At 42.1% G+C, this 16,784-nt stretch overlaps 1 protein-coding gene across 1 annotated transcript; it reads left to right on the forward strand.

Moving 5' to 3' along the window:
• Positions 1-641: 641 nt before the first annotated feature.
• LOC148571172 (uncharacterized) lies at positions 642-2,846 on the forward strand. The gene has a single exon (XM_088508036.1). The coding sequence runs from the start codon at positions 642-644 to the stop codon at positions 2,844-2,846; it is 2,205 nt and encodes a 734-aa protein (XP_088364162.1).
• Positions 2,847-16,784: the final 13,938 nt, after the last annotated feature.

Genomic DNA, 16,784 nt, shown 5'->3' on the forward strand with positions numbered 1-16,784 from the left:
GGAGAGTTGTTCATGTTTTATCTGAAGCTGACCAAAGAACTCTAAGGAGATTGAGAAGAGCTGAAAGAGGGAAAGGCATTGTTGGAGAGGAAGAATCTAAGGAAGAATATCACGAGATGGAAGGAGATCCATCTAATCAAGAAGGAGGGGTTAACAATAACCCACAGCAGAGGAGAGTACTGGCCTCCTATACATTTGCAAATGCTAGACATTGTGGGAGCAGCATTCTTACCCCTAATGTCAATGCAAACAACTTTGAACTGAAGCCACAACTCATCACATTGGTCCAAAACAACTGCTCTTTTGGAGGAGGACCATTGGAGGATCCGAACCAACATTTATCCACTTTCTTGAGGATCTGTGACACAGTTAAAAGCAATGGAGTGCACCCTGACATATACAAGCTGTTGTTATTCCCATTCTCTCTCAGGGACAAGGCCACTCAATGGCTAGAAACATTCCCGAAGGAAAGCATTAACACTTGGGATGACTTGGTGAGCAAGTTTCTTGCCAAGTTTTATCCCCCTCAAAGGATCATCCGGTTAAAGACTGAGGTGCAGACATTCACACAAATGGATGCTGAAAATCTGTATGAAGCATAGGAGAGATATAAGGCTCTGTTGAGGAAATATCCACCAGAGATGTTCACTGAGTGGGACAAGCTGCAGAACTTCTATGAAGGGCTCACTTTAAAGGCTCAAGAGGCACTTGATCATTCAGCCGGAGGCTCGTTGCAACTCATGAAAACTGCAGAGGAAGCCCAAAATCTCATTGACATGGTGGCTAACAACCAATACTTCTTTGCTCATCAAAGACAACGCCAACCATCACAAAGGAGAGGAGTAATGGAGTTGGACGGAGTGGATTCAATCTTAGCTCAAAACAAAATGATGCAGCATCAAATTCAACAACAATTTGAGCAAATGGCCAAGAGGATTGATAATCTCCAAGTTGCAGCAGTCAACACAAGCCAACCATCAACCACTTGGGAGCAAAATGAAGAAACTCAAGAGGAGCAACAGCAAGAGCAAGTCCAGTACACGCACAACCAAAATTTTGGACCAAATGAAGTATATGGTGATACCTACAACCCCTCTTGGAAGAATCATCCCAACCTTAGGTGGGGAGATAACCATAGTCAACCTCAGCAGCCATGGCAAAGAAACTCCACCCAAAACAATTGGAGAAACACAAACTACAACAACCAGGCCTCTAACCAAAACACATACAGAAAACCACAAAATACCTACCCCAACTCTAACCAGTACCCATCCCACAACCAAGCCTCTAACCAAAACACTTACCCTCAACCATCAACACCCCACACTCAACTCATTTCACAAGATTCTCAGAGAATTACCAACCTGGAGCTCCTAATGGAAAAATTGATGAAGAACCAAGAGATGACCACAAGGAACCAGGAAGCCTCCCTGAAGAATATGGAAAGGCAAATTGGTCAACTCTCCAAAAAGATCACCATTGAAAGGCCATCAAGCTCACTACCTAGTGACACTATTCCTAATCCAAAAGAGGAGTGCAAGGCAATACAGCTAAGGAGTGGCAAGACCCTGGTGAGAAATGAAGAAGCAGTCAAGAAACCAAAGGAAAGTGACGAGAAACAAGACAAGGAAGATAGGGCCAATGATGAAAAAGCGACAGCAAGCAAGCAAGCCTCAGAGGAGCTCAAAGAAAAAGAAGACCGGCCACAACAATCAAGAAAAGGGAAGGAAGTAATGGGGGAGCCAACCAAGGAACAAAGACAGGACATGAACTCCATACCTCCACTGCCATATCCTCAAAGATTCAGCAAAGAGACTAAGGACCAACACTTCCCAAAATTTCTTGAAGTCTTCAAGAAGTTGGAGATCAATATCCCTTTGGCTGAAGCATTGGAACAAATGCCTCTGTATGCAAAGTTCTTGAAAGAGCTCATCAATAAGAAGAGGAGTTGGCAAGAAAAGGAGACTGTGCTTCTCACTGAAGAGTGCAGTGCACTCATCAGAAAAGGACTTCCTCCCAAGCTGGAAGACCCTGGAAGTTTCTTCCTACCTTGCACCATTGGAAGTCTAGTTATCAACAAGGGGATGTGTGACTTAGGAGCAAGCATAAATTTAATTCCATCATCCTTAGTGAAAAAGCTTGGCATAGAGAAAGTGAAACCAATACAGATATCCTTAGAATTGGTGGATCAGTCAGTAGTATATCCCAAGGGAGTGATTGAAAACCTTTTAGTTAAGGTTGATAAGTTCATTTTTCCTGCGGACTTTGTAATACTGGACACTGAAGGAGAAGAAAACAGTTCAATCATCTTGGGAAGACCATTTTTGGCCACTGCTAGAGCCATCATAGATATAGAGCAGGGAGAACTAACTCTCAGGATGCATGAGGACAGCATAACCCTGAAAGTGTTTCTAGAACCACAAATCAGTGAAGAAAGGGACAAGATAGTCAGTGACTGGTTCCCAGGGGAAACAACCAATAACACTAGGGAACAGAAGAATGAGCATGTGCAAGGAGAAGAAGAAATTCAAAATGGAATCAGGATGATAAACAAGAAGGAAGGTACCACCACCAAAGCTGCTATTAAGGAAGAAAGGTCGACAAGAAAAAGGAAGAAAAACAAGAAGAAAGCTCACAAAGGGTGGAAGAATAAAAAGATCCCAACCGAAGGACTCTCCAAAGGTGACAAGGTGCAACTAATATATCAACAGCTGGGAACTGAGGATCACTACACTGTTAACCAAGTACTCTCTCTTGAGCATGTGGAAATTGAGCACCAAGGGACAAAGAAGAAGTTCACAGTCAGAGGAGACAGGCTAAGGCACTACAATCATCAACCACCATAAAAGAAGGGGTTCAATATCAAGCTAGTGACACTAAAAGAGCGCTTCATGGGAGGCAACCCATGATTTAAGATTCCTGCTTGCTTTTAAATTCAATAAATCTTGATTACCTCAGCATGATTTTGAACATACTTGACAGATGCATACATTATTTTGAAATGTATGTCAGACTTCTAAGTTTGGTGTGCTTGACAGCACACAAAAGTTAACCTTTCAAGCACTTTGAGATCATATACTTAGTCACTGAGATGAAGTATATGACCAAACACTAAGTTTGGTGTCTGCATACGTGTCAATTATAAGAAATATCAACTCTTGTTTAGAAAAGAGAAAAGACAATCAAAAATCATGCAGAGGTGAAGCATGCATTGTTACTATTTCTAGGAATTTTTGAATTAGAATTTATGATGAGAGTATCAATTGTGACAAATGCTTGGTGCAACATTAATCTCTCAGCAAGAAACAAGTTTGGTGTTCACAAAAAAAAAATTTTGGTCCACCAAGTCAGGAACGCAATGGATCTCTCATAAAAAGAATTTTTTCTTTTTAATACAATTACTCACTTCTCCACCGTGCTATAATGGTATACTAAAGCATCTCATTTTTGTTTAATTCGAAGAAAAAAAAAAGAGAAGAGAAGGCTGGAGCAAGGACAAGGCAATGGGACGGTTATGTCAAGTCAAGAAAAGAGTCACATGTGCTTAGGGAGATGTGCCAACTTTGGAAAGCAAAAAAAATCTGAATGCTAGCCACCATGAGGAACGGACCCCATGCAACCAATAGGAGGAGAATCCTTGTCAACCTTCAAGAGAACATGCAAGTCGTTCATCTCATAAAGTCACTAGGTTGTTCAACTCAATCTCTACCCTTCACAACCCATGACCAAACCAAGCTTCAAGTGTAATATTCGGTCAACACTTCTCCCTGTGCCTATAAATCAGTTGAGACATCTCTTGCATCACATCTCCCTACAAAATCTCTTTACAAACACACACCTCTGCCTCCACCTTTAGAAATCCTATACATATACACCACCTCACTCATAATAACAACATTTATTTCCTCACTCCCTAACACAACTAGACCGTACCTTAATCAATCCCCAAACTCACCTCTGCTTCATCCATTCACTCAACTTCATGGCCTCCTCAAGTTCAAAGAGAAGAAAGGGGAAGGGACCAATGGTGACCGAACCCCCTACCTATGATACAAAGAGATTTAGATCTCAGTTTCATGAAGGAAAATATCATAGGTTCATGAAAACGAAGCACATCATCCATGAAAGATACTTTGCACTGAAGGAAGAAGAATACCCCATCATGAAACAAATCAAAGAAGAAAGGAGGTGGGACATTCTATGTGATCCCATCCCCAAAATTAGTGCACTCATGATCAGGGAGTTCTATGCAAATGCTGTGAAGGGAAGTGAAGAGAGCCCCTCTTACAAAAGCTATGTTAGAGGAACTGAAGTGGATTTTAGTCCAGCAGCTATTACAAGGGCTTTGAAGCTGAGAACCATAACTTATGAAGAGCCCAGCTATGAGGCCAGATTGCAAGACGAAAATGACCCTGATGAGATTCTCCAGGGGATATGCCTGGAAGGCACAGATTGGGAAAAAGATTCACAAGGAGTCCCAAGCCGTCTGAAGAGGATAAATCTCATTCCGGAAGCCAAAGGATGGTATGAAATAATAAGGAGATCCATACTCCCTACGGGAAACACCTCAGCGGTCACAATCAAGCGAGCACTCTTGACATTCTGTATCCTACATGGAGGAGAAATCAATCTTGCACAGCTCATAGCCGATAGTATTCAAGAGATAGCCGAGAGCACAAACAAATCCACTAGGCTTGGCCACCCAAGTACAATTATAAGGTTATGTACTAGAGCTGGGGTGATCTTTGAAGATGAGGACACAGAGATAGTAAGAAGAGGCTCAAGAATAACAAAGAAAACCATGGAGGGAATGACTGAGGATGATGATCAAGAAGAAGGGCCCCAAAGAAGAAGAAGAGCAGAGGAAGAAGGAGAAAAAGCCCACGATGCCATAGATATGAGTCAACTACAAAGAGTTCTTGAGGAAATATCACAGCAAAATGTGATAGCACAAGAGCAATATTCAAAAAGTCAAGAGCAATATCTAGCGCACCGGGAGCAGTACTTGAAAGACAGGGAGCAGAATGAAGCTTGGCAGCATAAAATGGAGGAGAAATTGGAAAGCTGGCAGCAACAGTCAATGATTCAACAACAAGAATTCCAAGCCAAGATGCTCGAGGGACAAAGGGAACTCACGACAGGACTTCAAGAATCATATGACAAAATGTTTCTGACCCAAGCCAAGTATGGTGAGTATACTCAAAATGTGTATCAGTGGAAGAACATTCACCACACTCTTGGAGAGATTAGACATCTGCAACAATCGGATTGTAATGAAGATGTGCAAGCAAGGTTGGAGTACTTAAGCCGTTGCATGCCACAACTCAATCCCCAACTCAAATCATTTGATCAATGCCAAGAACTTAGGGACTGCCAGGCAGCAAAATCTCGGCTCAATGCTCAGAGGGCATTCCGAAGATTGGAAGAAGTTGGGCTCTCAGGTCTCGCAGATCCCGTTTGGGACAGAAGATGTCCTTGTGAGGAAGCTCAAGATTATGGACAAAAGAGGAAGAAGAAGAAGGGAGAATCCAGCAAATCAAAAAGAATGGAAATGCCTGACAAATAGAGGTGGTGAAGTCTCTTTTCTTAGTATTGTTTAAATAAGGAAGATGCATGTCTGAAACATGATATGCCTCCATTTGATTTATGTTTACTTTTCCTTTTACTTGCACTAGTAATTAGTTGGAAAAAAAAAAAGGGGCTATCTGCATAAATTTTGCTTGAAAGTTATCTGCATAATAATTGTCATCATTCATCAACTTGAATACTTTGTTTTGTTTTCCCTTGCTGTGTGAATAAAAGAGAGATGTTTGATTTAGAAAAGTAATGGTTCAATGTTGCAGAAGTGAGAATAAAAGTTAGTGGTGGTATATGTGTTTGATTTAATTGATAGCTCATAGAATAAATGTTGTGAAATGACTTGTTACCGGAAGCCTAAGCTAGTTTGCTGTTATGATCTCTCAATTATTGAAAATCCCTTGGAAGTAAACCAAAACAGAAAGAAAAAGAAGAAGAAAAGCCAAAAGTTGGCAAAGAAATAAACAATAAGGCTAGACACCAATAGCTTGGACCCTAGGACACATGCCTGTGGTGTTTTTGTACTAGGATATGCTTGGACAAGTAGGTTCTAAGGAGTATTTTAAAACTTGGCAACTTAGAACAACTGATTTGGGATTGCCAACTGAAAGTCCACAATAAAGAGCAACCTAGCCACAAAACATTTAGTTATCCAAAGAGATGCTGGGCATCAATGATCCTAGGAGGAAAAAGGTGAGCCATGTGTCTGTGGTGAAGAAATGTTGAGTAAAATTAGGCCAAAGGCCACTGCAACATTTGACACCAAGCTTGTAATAAGAAATAAGCTCTGTAAAGCAAAAGAAAAAGAAAAGCTAACAAGGGAAATGAGCAAAAAGCGAGAAGTTATAGCAGCAACCTTGGTGAACCCTTAGAGGAACATTGTTTGTTTTGACAGCAAGTAATAAATGAGCTACTTTTGATCTGCATAAAGCCCCATAGACCAAGTTCAACTATCTGTCTAATAAGAACATATACACTTATCTATTTCATTCTATCTTCTCTTGTGTTTGATGCTTGCTTGGGGACAAGCAAGTTTTAAGTTTGGTGTTGTGATTTCCAAATGCATGCTCCAAGACTTGAACCCATGACCAAGGGGAAAGGGTGGAGGCGCTACTCACATGGAAAATAAGCCAAAATTGGCCAAATGCACTCCCCAGGGTTCGAACCCCACACCTTGAGGAAGCAAGGAAGCAAGGCAACCAAGAAAAGGGGTAGCGCATGCTTCCCATGGGTTTCGAACCAAGGACCCTTCCTTGGATACACCAAAGCTCAGCTCACAAAGTGAGCTGAGCGCTACTCCTTTGTGCAGCAAAACACGGATGACACGGACCAAGCACATAGCAAGACACGGCCAGGGAAGGAGTGACGCGCGCAAGGTCTTGGGAGCACAAGGCACACAACACGCACCAAGACACTAGCGCTCAGCTCACAAAGTGAGCTGAGCTCTCCCCTGATGCTTCCCAACCAGCAAGGCACGCTATGCAAGGCACAAAGCTCAGCTCACTTTGTGAGCTGAGCACTCCCCTAGGAGATGCATTTGGGCTGAAATTGAGATTTAAAATTCCAATTTAATTCAATTCTTCACCAAATTAAAAGCCCATCCAAATTCCAATATCCAAGAATAGAAAGTGTATAAATAGGAGTTAGTTTGATGTAATTAGGACCTTTAGACTTCATTTTGAATTTTCTTTTTTACTTGCATTTTGATTTTGAGCTTTTGCTTCTACATTTTTTCTGTTCTTGGAGAATTGGGAAGGAGAATTGAATTCTCTTCTTCCCTATTCTTTCTTGAACTCTCTTTTATTTTCTTGCTTTGGATTTTGAGTGGAGAATTGAAGAAATTCTGTTTCAATCTCACTTTGAGATCCTTGTTTATTTTCTTTCTGCATAATTGAATTTGGATTACTGTTTAGTGCTTCTTCATTTACTTTGTTTCTGCAATTTACTTTTCTTTACTTCTTTTGCAATTGCTCTTATTGGATCAAGGAAGGATTTGAGATCTAGACTTGTTATCTAGTCTCTTCCACTCCTGAGATCTCAACCCCTTTTAATTTGCTGCAACTTAAGCACTGCTTTCTAGTTCTTTAAATTCTCAAGTCATTTTACTTTTCTGTTAAGATCTACTTCACTGCACTTCAATTTTCTCTCTTATGTTTAGTGCCATTTACTTGTTCCTTGTTCAAATTCTGCAATCCCAATCCCCAATTCCTTTTATGATTCAAGCAATTTACATTTCTTGCACTTTAAGCTTCTGTTATTTACATTTCTTGCAATCTAAGTTTCTGCATTTTATTTTACTTGCTCTTTAAGATTCAGCTTCTTTATTTTCCTGCTCTTTAGTTTACTGCAATTCTCCCTTTCCCTTTTACATTCTAAGCAATTTAGTTTCTGTTAATCACAAACACTCAACCAATACTTGATTCGCTTGACTAAATCAACCACTAAACTAAAATTGCTCAATCCTTCAATCCCTGTGGGATCGACCTCACTCATGTGAGTTATTATTACTTGATGCGACCCGGTACACTTGCCGGTTAGATTGGATGTTGAAATTCGTTTTCACACCATCAGGCTCCTCTGTTTTTTTTTTACGTTGTACTGACTCTCGTTTTTTAAATGACGCTATCCCGAGGAGGACACCTAAACGCGAGCCGTAATGGCCTCATCTTTGGCAGGCTCCGCTGGTTTTTTTTTTCCATTTTTTTTTACGTTGTGCTGACCCTCGTTCTTTAAATGATGCTATCCCGAGGAGGACACCTAAAGGCGAGCCGTAAGGGCCTCATCTTCGGCAGGCTCCTCCGTTTTTTTTCCCGGTTTTTTTTCCTTTTTTTACGTTGTGCTGACCCTTGTTCTTTAAATGACGCTACCCCAAGGAGGACACCTAAAGGCGAGCCGTAATGGCCTCATTTTCGCCAGGCTCCTCCGTTTTTTTTCCCATTTTTTTTCGTTTTTTTTTACGTTGTGCTGACGCTCGTTCTTCAAATGACACTACCCCGAGGAGGACACCTAAAGGCGAGCCGTAAGGGCCTCATCTTCGGCAGGCTCCTCCGTTTTTTTTTTCCGGTTTTTTTTTAGTTTTTTTTACGTTGTGCTTACCCTCGTTCTTTAAATGACGCTATCCCGAGGAGGGCACCTAAAGGTGAGCCGTAATGGCCTCATCTTCGGCAGGCTCTTCCGGTTTTTTTTTTTTTACGTTGTGCTGACCCTCGTTCTTTAAATGAAGCTATCTCGAGGATGACACCTAAACACGAGCCGTAATGGCCTCAACTTCGGCAGGCTCCTCTGGTTTTTTCTAATTTATTTTATTTATTTTTTTATTTTTACGTTGTGCTGACCCTCGTTCTTTAAATGACGCTATCCAGAGGAGGATACCTAAAGGCGAGCCGTAATGGCCTCATCTTCGGCAGGCTCTTCCGTTTTATTTTTATTTATTTATTATTTTTTTTACGTTGTGCTGACTCTCGTTCTTTAAATGACGCTATACCTAGGAGGACACTTAAAGGCGAGCCGTAATGGCCGCATCTTCGGCAGGTTTCTCCGATTTTTTTTTTTGGTTTTTTTTTACGTTGTGCTGACATTCGTTTTTAAATGACGCTATCCCGAGGAGGACACCTAAACGCGAGTCGTAATGGCCTCATCTTTGGCAGGCTCCTCTGGTTTTCTTTTTTACGTTGTGCTGACCCTCGTTCTTTAAATGACGCTATCCCGAGGAGGACACCTAAATGCGAGCCGTAATAGCCTCATCTTCGGCAGGCTCCTCTGGGTTTTTTTTTTCTGTTTTTTTTTACGTTGTGCTGAACTTTGTTCTTTAAATGACGCTAACCAGAGGAGGACACCTAAAGGCGAGCCGTAATGGCCTCATCTTCAGCAAGCTCCTCCGTTTTTTCCCCGTTTTTTTTCGTTTTTTTTACGTGGTGCTGACCGTCGTTCTTCAAATGATGCTACTCTGAGGAGGACACCTAAAGGCGAGCCGTAAGGGCCTCATCTTCGGCAGGCTCCTCTGTTTTTTTTTCCGGTTTTTTTTCCTTTTTTTTACGTTGTGCTTACCCTCGTTCTTTAAATGACTCTATCCCAAGGAGGACACCTAAAGGCGAGCCGTAATGGGATTATCTTTGGCAGGCTCTTCCGGTTTTTTTTTTTTTTACGTTGTGCTGACCCTCGTTCTTTAAATGACGCTATCCGGAGGAAGACACTTAATGGCGAGCCGTAATGGCCTCATCTTCGGCAGGCTCCTCCGGGTTTTTTTTTCCGATTTTTTATTTCGTTTTTTTTTATGTTGTGCTGACCCTCGTTCTTTAAATGACGCTATCGCGAGGAGGACAGCTAAAGGCGAGCCGTAATGGTCTCATCTACGGCAGGTTCCTCCGGTTCTTTTTTTCCTATTTTTTTTCAATTTTTTTTTACGTTGTGCTGACCCTCGTTCTTTAAATGACGCTATCCTGAGGAGGACACCTAAACGCAAGCCGTAATGGCCTCATCGTCAGTAGGCTCCTCATGTTTTTTTTCTGATTTTTTTTCTTTTTTTTTTAAACGTTGTGCTAACCTCATCTTTGGCAAGTTCCTCCGGTTTTTTTTTTGTTTTTTAGTTTATTTTTTTATTTTTTTTACGTTCTGCTAACCCTCGGTCTTTAAATGACGCTATCCTGAGGAGGACACATAAAGGCGAGACGTAATGGCCTCATCTTCGGCAGGCTCCTCCGGTTTTTTTTTTTTACGTTGTGCTGATCCTCGTTCTTTAAATAACGTTATCCCGAGGAGAACACCTAAAGGCGAGCCGTAAGGGCGATCTTCGGCAGGCTCCTCTGTTTTTTTTCCGGATTTTTTTGGTTTTTTTACGTTGTGCTTACCCTCGTTTTTTAAATGACGCCATCCCGAGGAGGACACCTAAAGGTGAGCCGTAATGGCCTCATCTTCGGCAGGCTCTTCCGTTTTATTTTTATTCATTTATTATTTTTTTTACGTTGTGCTGACTCTCGTTCTTTAAATGACGTTATCCCTAGGAGGACACTTAAAGGCGAGCCATAATGGCCGCATCTTCGGCAGGTTCCTCCGATTTTTTTTTCGTTTTTTTTTACGTTGTGCTGACACTCGTTCTTTAAATGACGCTATCCCGAGGAGGACACCTAAAACGCGAGTTGTAATGGCCTCATCTTCGGCAGGCTCCTCTGGTTTTTTTTTTCTGTTTTTTTTTTTTACGTTGTGCTGACCCTCGTTCTTTAAATGATGCTATCTCGAGGAGGACACCTAAAGGCGAGCCGTAAGGGCCTCATCTTCGGCAGGCTCCTCCATTTTTTTTCCCGGTTTTTTTTCCTTTTTTTTACGTGGTGTTGACCCTCATTCTTTAAATGACGCTACCCTGAGGAGGACACCTAAAGGCGAGCCGTAATGGCCTCATCTACGGCAGGCTCCTCCATTTTTTTCTCGTTTTTTTTTCGTTTTTTTTTACGTTGTGCTGACCCTCGTTCTTCAAATGACGCTACCCCGAGGAGGACACCTAAAGGCTAGACGTAAGGGCCTCATCTTCGGCAGGCTCCTCCGTTTTTTTTCGGTTTTTTTCTATTTTTTTACGTTGTGCTTACCCTCGTTCTTTAAATGACTCTATCCCGAGGAGGACACTTAAAGGCGAGCCGTAATGGCCTCACCTTTGGCAGGCTCTTCCATTTTTTTTTTTACGTTGTGCTGACCCTCGTTCTTTAAATGAAGCTATGTCGAGGAGACACCTTAACGCGAGCCGTAATGGCCTCAACTTCGGCATGCTACTCCGATTTTTTTTACTTATTTTATTTTTTTTTTACGTTGTGCTGACCCTCGTTCTTTAAATGACGCAATCCCGAGGAAGACACTTAAAGGCGAGTCGTAATGGCCTCATCTTCGGCAGGCTCCTCCGGTTTTGTTTTCCAATTTTTTTTCCGTTTTTTTATTTTTTTATTTTTTTTATGTTGTGCTGGCCCTCATTCTTTAAATGACGCTATCCCGAGGAGGACACCTAAAGGCGAGCTGTAATGGCCTCATCTTCGGCAGGCTCCTCCAGTTTTTTTATTTTTCTGGGTTTTATTTTACGTTGTGCTGACCCTCGTTCTTTAAATGACGCTATCCCAAGGACACCTAAACACGAGCCGTAATGGCCTCATCTTCAACAGGCTCCACCGGTTTTATTTTTACGATTTTTTTATATTTTTATTTTTTTTTACGTTGTGCTGACCCTCGTTCTTTAAATGATGCTATCCCGAGGAGGACAACTAAAGGCAAGCCGTAATGGCCCCATCGTTGGCAGGCTCCTCCGGTTGTTTTTTCTTATTTTTTTTTTTACTTTTTTTTAACGTTGTGCTAACCCTCGTTCTTTAAATGACGCTATCTCGAGGTGGACAACTAAAGGCGAGCCGTAAAGACCTCTTCTTCGGCAGGTTCCTTCGGTTTTTTTTTCCGGTTTTTTTTTCATTTTTTATTTTATTTTTTTATTTTCTTTGACGTTGTGCTGACCCTCGGTCTTTAAATGACGCTATCCTGAGGAGGACACATAAAGGCGAGACGTAATGGCCTCATCTTCGGCAGGCTCCTCAGGTTTTTTTTTTTTTTTTTTTACGTTTTGCTGACCCTCGTTTTATAAATGACGCTATCCCGAGGAAGACACCTAAACGCGAGCCGTCATGGCCTCATCTTCGGCAGGCTCCTCCGGTTTTATTTATTTATTTATTAATTTTTATTTTTACGTTGTGCTGTCCCTCGTTCTTTAAATGACGCAATCCCGAGGAGGACACCTAAACATGAGCCGTAATGGCCTCATTTTCGGCAGGCTCCTCCGTTTTCTTTTCCGGTTTTTTTCCTTTTTTTGTTTTTTTTGTTTTTTTTTTACATTGTGCTGACCCTCGACCTTTAAATGACGTTATGCCGAGCAGGACACCTAAAGGCGAGCCGTAATGGCCTTATCTTCGGCAGGCTCCTCCCATTTTTTTTTTGGTTTTTTTTTTACTTTTTTTTACATCGTGCTGATCCTCGTTCTTTAAATGACCCTATCCCGAGGAGGACACCTAAAGGCGAGCCGTAATGGCCTCATCTTCGGCAGGCTCTTCCGTTTTATTTTTATTTATTTATTATTTTTTTTACGTTGTGCTGACTCTCGTTCTTTAAACGACGCTATCCCTAGGAGGACACTTAAAGGCGAGTCGTAATGGTCGCATCTTCGGCAGGTTCCTCCGTTTTTTTTTGGCTTTTTTTTACGTTGTGCTGACACTCGTTCTTTAAATGACGCTATCCCGAGGAGGACACCTAAACGCGAGCCGTAATGGCCTCATCTTCGGCAGGCTCCTCTGGTTTTTTTTTTTACGTTGTGCTGACTCTCGTTCTTTAAATGACGCTATCCCGAGGAGGACACCTAAACGCGAGCCGTAATGGCCTCATCTTTGGCAGGCTCCTCTGGTTTTTTTTTTCCGTTTTTTTTACGTTGTGCTGACCCTCGTTCTTTAGATGATGCTATCCCGAGGAGGACACCTAAAGGCAAGCCGTAAGGGCCTCATCTTTGGCAGGCTCCTACATTTTTTTTCCCCGTTTTTTTTCCTTTTTTTTACGTTGTGCTGACCCTCGTTCTTTAAATGACGCTACCCCGAGGAGGACACCTAATGGCAAGCTGTAATGGCCTCATCTTCGACAGGCTCCTCTGTTTTTTTTCCCATTTTTTTCGTTTTTTTTTACGTTGTGCTGACCCTCGTTCTTCAAATGACGCTACCCCGAGGAGGACACCTAAAGGTGAGCCGTAATGGCCTCATCTTCGGAAGGCTCTTCCGGTTTTTTTTTTTACGTTGTGCTGACCCTCGTTCTTTAAATGAAGCTATCTCAAGGAAGACACCTAAACACGAGCCGTAATGGCCTCAACTTCGGCAGGCTCCTCCGGTTTTTTTTTTATTTATTTTATTTATTTTTTTTATTTTTACGTTGTGCTGACCCTCGTTCTTTAAATGACGCTATCCCGAGGAGGACACCTAAACACGAAACGTAATGGCTTCATCTTTGGAAGGCTCCTCCGGTTTTTTTTTCGGTTTTTTTTACTGTTTTTTTTACGTTGTGCTGATCCTCGTTCTTTAAATGACGCTATCCAGAGGAGGACACCTAAAGGCGAGCCGTAATGGCCTCATCTTCGGCAGGCTCTTCCGTTTTATTTTAATTTATTTATTATTATTTTTACGTTGTGCTGACCCTCGTTCTTAAAATGACGCTATCCCGAGGACACCTAAACACGAGCCATAATGGCCTCATCTTCGGCAGGCTCCTCCGGTTTTATTTTTCCGATTTTTTTATATTTTTATTTTTTTACGTTGTGCTGACCCTCGTTCGTTAAATGACACTATCCCGAGGAGGACAACTAAAGGCAAGCCGTAATGGCCCCAACGTCGGCAGGCTCCTCCGGTTTTTTTTTTCTGATTTTTTTCCTTTTTTTTAACGTTGTGCTAACCCTCGTTCTTTAAATGACGCTATCTCGAGGTGCACACCCAAAGGCGAGCCGTAAAGACCTCATCTTTGGCAGGTTCCTCCGGGTTTTTTTTCCGGTTTTTTTTCCTTTTTTATTTTATTTTTTTATTTTTTTTTACGTTGTGCTGACCCTCGGTCTTTAAATGACGCTATCTTGAGGAGGACACCTAAAGGCGAGCCGTAATGGCCGCATCTTCGGCAGGTTCCTCCGTTTTTTTTTTTCGGTTTTTTTTTACGTTGTGCTGACACTCGTTCTTTAAATGACGCTATCCCGAGGAGGACACCTAAACGCGAGCCGTAATGGCCTCATCTTCGGCAGGCTCCTCTGGTTTTTTTTTTTTTTTACGTTGTACTGACTCTCATTTTTTAAATGACGCTATCCCGAGGAGGACACCTAAACGCGAGCCGTAATGGCCTCATCTTTGGCAGGCTCCTCTGGCTTTTTTTTTTCCATTTTATTTTACGTTGTGCTGACCCTCGTTCTTTAAATGATGCTATCCCGAGGAGGACACCTAAAGGCGAGCCGTAAGGGCCTCATCTTCGGCAGGCTCCTCAGTTTTTTTTCCTGGTTTTTTTTCCTTTTTTTTACGTTGTGCTGACCCTTGTTCTTTAAATGACGCTACCCCAAGGAGGACACCTAAAGGCGAGCCGTAATGGCCTCATTTTCGCCAGGCTCCTCCGTTTTTTTTCCCATTTTTTTTGTTTTTTTTACGTTGTGCTGACGCTCGTTCTTCAAATGACATTATCCCGAGGAGGACACCTAAAGGCGAGCCGTAAGGGCCTCATCTTCGGCAGGCTCCTCCGTTTTTTTTCCGATTTTTTTTTGGTTTTTTTTACGTTGTGCTTACCCTCGTTCTTTAAATGACGCTATCTCGAGGAGGGCACCTAAAGGTGAGCCGTAATGGCCTCATCTTCGGCAGGCTCTTCCGGTTTTTTTTTTTAACGTTGTGCTGACCCTCGTTCTTTAAATGAAGCTATCTCGAGGAAGACACCTAAACACGAGCCGTAATGGCCTCAACTTCGGCAGGCTCCTCCGGTTTTTTTAATTTATTTTATTTATTTTTTTATTTTTACGTTGTGCTGACCCTCGTTCTTTAAATGACGCTATCCAGAGGAGGATACCTAAAGGCGAGCCGTAATGGCCTCATCTTCGGCAGGCTCTTCCGTTTTATTTTTATTTATTTATTATTTTTTTTACGTTGTGCTAACTCTCGTTCTTTAAATGACGCTATACCTAGGAGGACACTTAAAGGCGAGCCGTAATGGCCGCATCTTCGGCAGGTTTCTCCGATTTTTTTTTTCGTTTTTTTTTTACGTTGTGCTGACATTCGTTTTTAAATGACGCTATCCCGAGGAGGACACCTAAACGCGAGTCGTAATGGCCTCATCTTTGGCAGGCTCCTCTGGTTTTTTTTTTTACGTTGTGCTGACCCTCGTTCTTTAAATGACGCTATCCCGAGGAGGACACCTAAATGCGAGCCGTAATGGCCTCATCTTCGGCAGGCTCCTCTGGGTTTTTTTTTCTATTTTTTTTTACGTTGTGCTGACCTTTGTTCTTTAAATGACGCTAACCCGAGGAGGACACCTAAAGGCGAGCCGTAATGGCCTCATCTTCGGCAAGCTCCTCCATTTTTTCCCCGTTTTTTTTCGTTTTTTTTACGTGGTGCTGACCGTCGTTCTTCAAATGACGCTACCCTGAGGAGGACACCTAAAGGCGAGCCGTAAGGGCCTCATCTTCGGCAGGCTCCTCTGTTTTTTTTTTCCGGTTTTTTCCCTTTTTTTTACGTTGTGCTTACCCATGTTCTTTAAATCACTCTATCCTAAGGAGGACACTTAAAGGCGAGCCGTAATGGCCTTATCTTTGGCAGGCTCTTCCGGTTTTTTTTTTTTACGTTGTGCTGACCCTCGTTCTTTAAATGAAGCTATTTCGAGGAGACACCTAAACGCGAGCCGTAATGGCCTCAACTTCGGCAGGCTCCTCTGGTTTTTTTTTATTTATTTTATGTTTTTTTACGTTGTGCTGACCCTCGTTCTTTAAATGGCGCTATCCGGAGGAAGACACTTAATGGCGAGCCGTAATGGCCTCATCTTCGGCAGGCTCCTCCGATTTTATTTATTTATTTATTTATTTATTTATTTTTATTTTTACGTTGTGCTGTCCCTCGTTCTTTAAATGACGCTATCCCGAGGAGGACACCTAAACATGAGCCGTAATGGCCTCATTTTCGGCAGGCTCCTCCGTTTTCTTTTCCGGTTTTTTTCCTTTTTTTGTTTTTTTTTTGTTTTTTTTTTTACATTGTGCTGACCCTCGTCCTTTAAATGACGTTATGCCGAGCAGGACACCTAAAGGCGAGCCGTAATAGCCTTATCTTCGGCAGGCTCCTCCCATTTTTTTTTGGTTTTTTTTTTTACTTTTTTTTACGTTGTGCTGATCCTCGTTCTTTAAATGACGCTATCCCGAGGAGGACACCTAAAGGCGAGCCGTAATGGCCTCATCTTCGGCAGGCTCTTCCGTTTTATTTTTATTTATTTATTATTTTTTTTACGTTGTGCTGACTCTCGTTCTTTAAACGACGCTATCCCTAGGAGGACACTTAAAGTCGAGTCGTAATGGTCGCATCTTCGGCAGGTTCCTCCATTTTTTTTTCGGCTTTTTTTTACGTTGTGCTGACACTCGTTCTTTAAATGACGCTATCCCGAGGAGGACACCTAAACGCGAGCCGTAATGGCCTCATCTTCGGCAG

Source organism: Arachis ipaensis, chromosome B3 (genome assembly GCF_059453495.1).
Source record: "Arachis ipaensis isolate K30076 ecotype BB chromosome B3, ASM5945349v1, whole genome shotgun sequence".
In the NCBI taxonomy this organism is placed as follows: Eukaryota; Viridiplantae; Streptophyta; class Magnoliopsida; order Fabales; family Fabaceae; genus Arachis; species Arachis ipaensis.

Excerpts from the sequence above, each read along its gene's own strand:
- LOC148571172 (XM_088508036.1), top strand. The coding sequence starts at position 642 with ATGTTCACTGAGTGGGACAAGCTGCAGAACTTCTATGAAGGGCTCACT.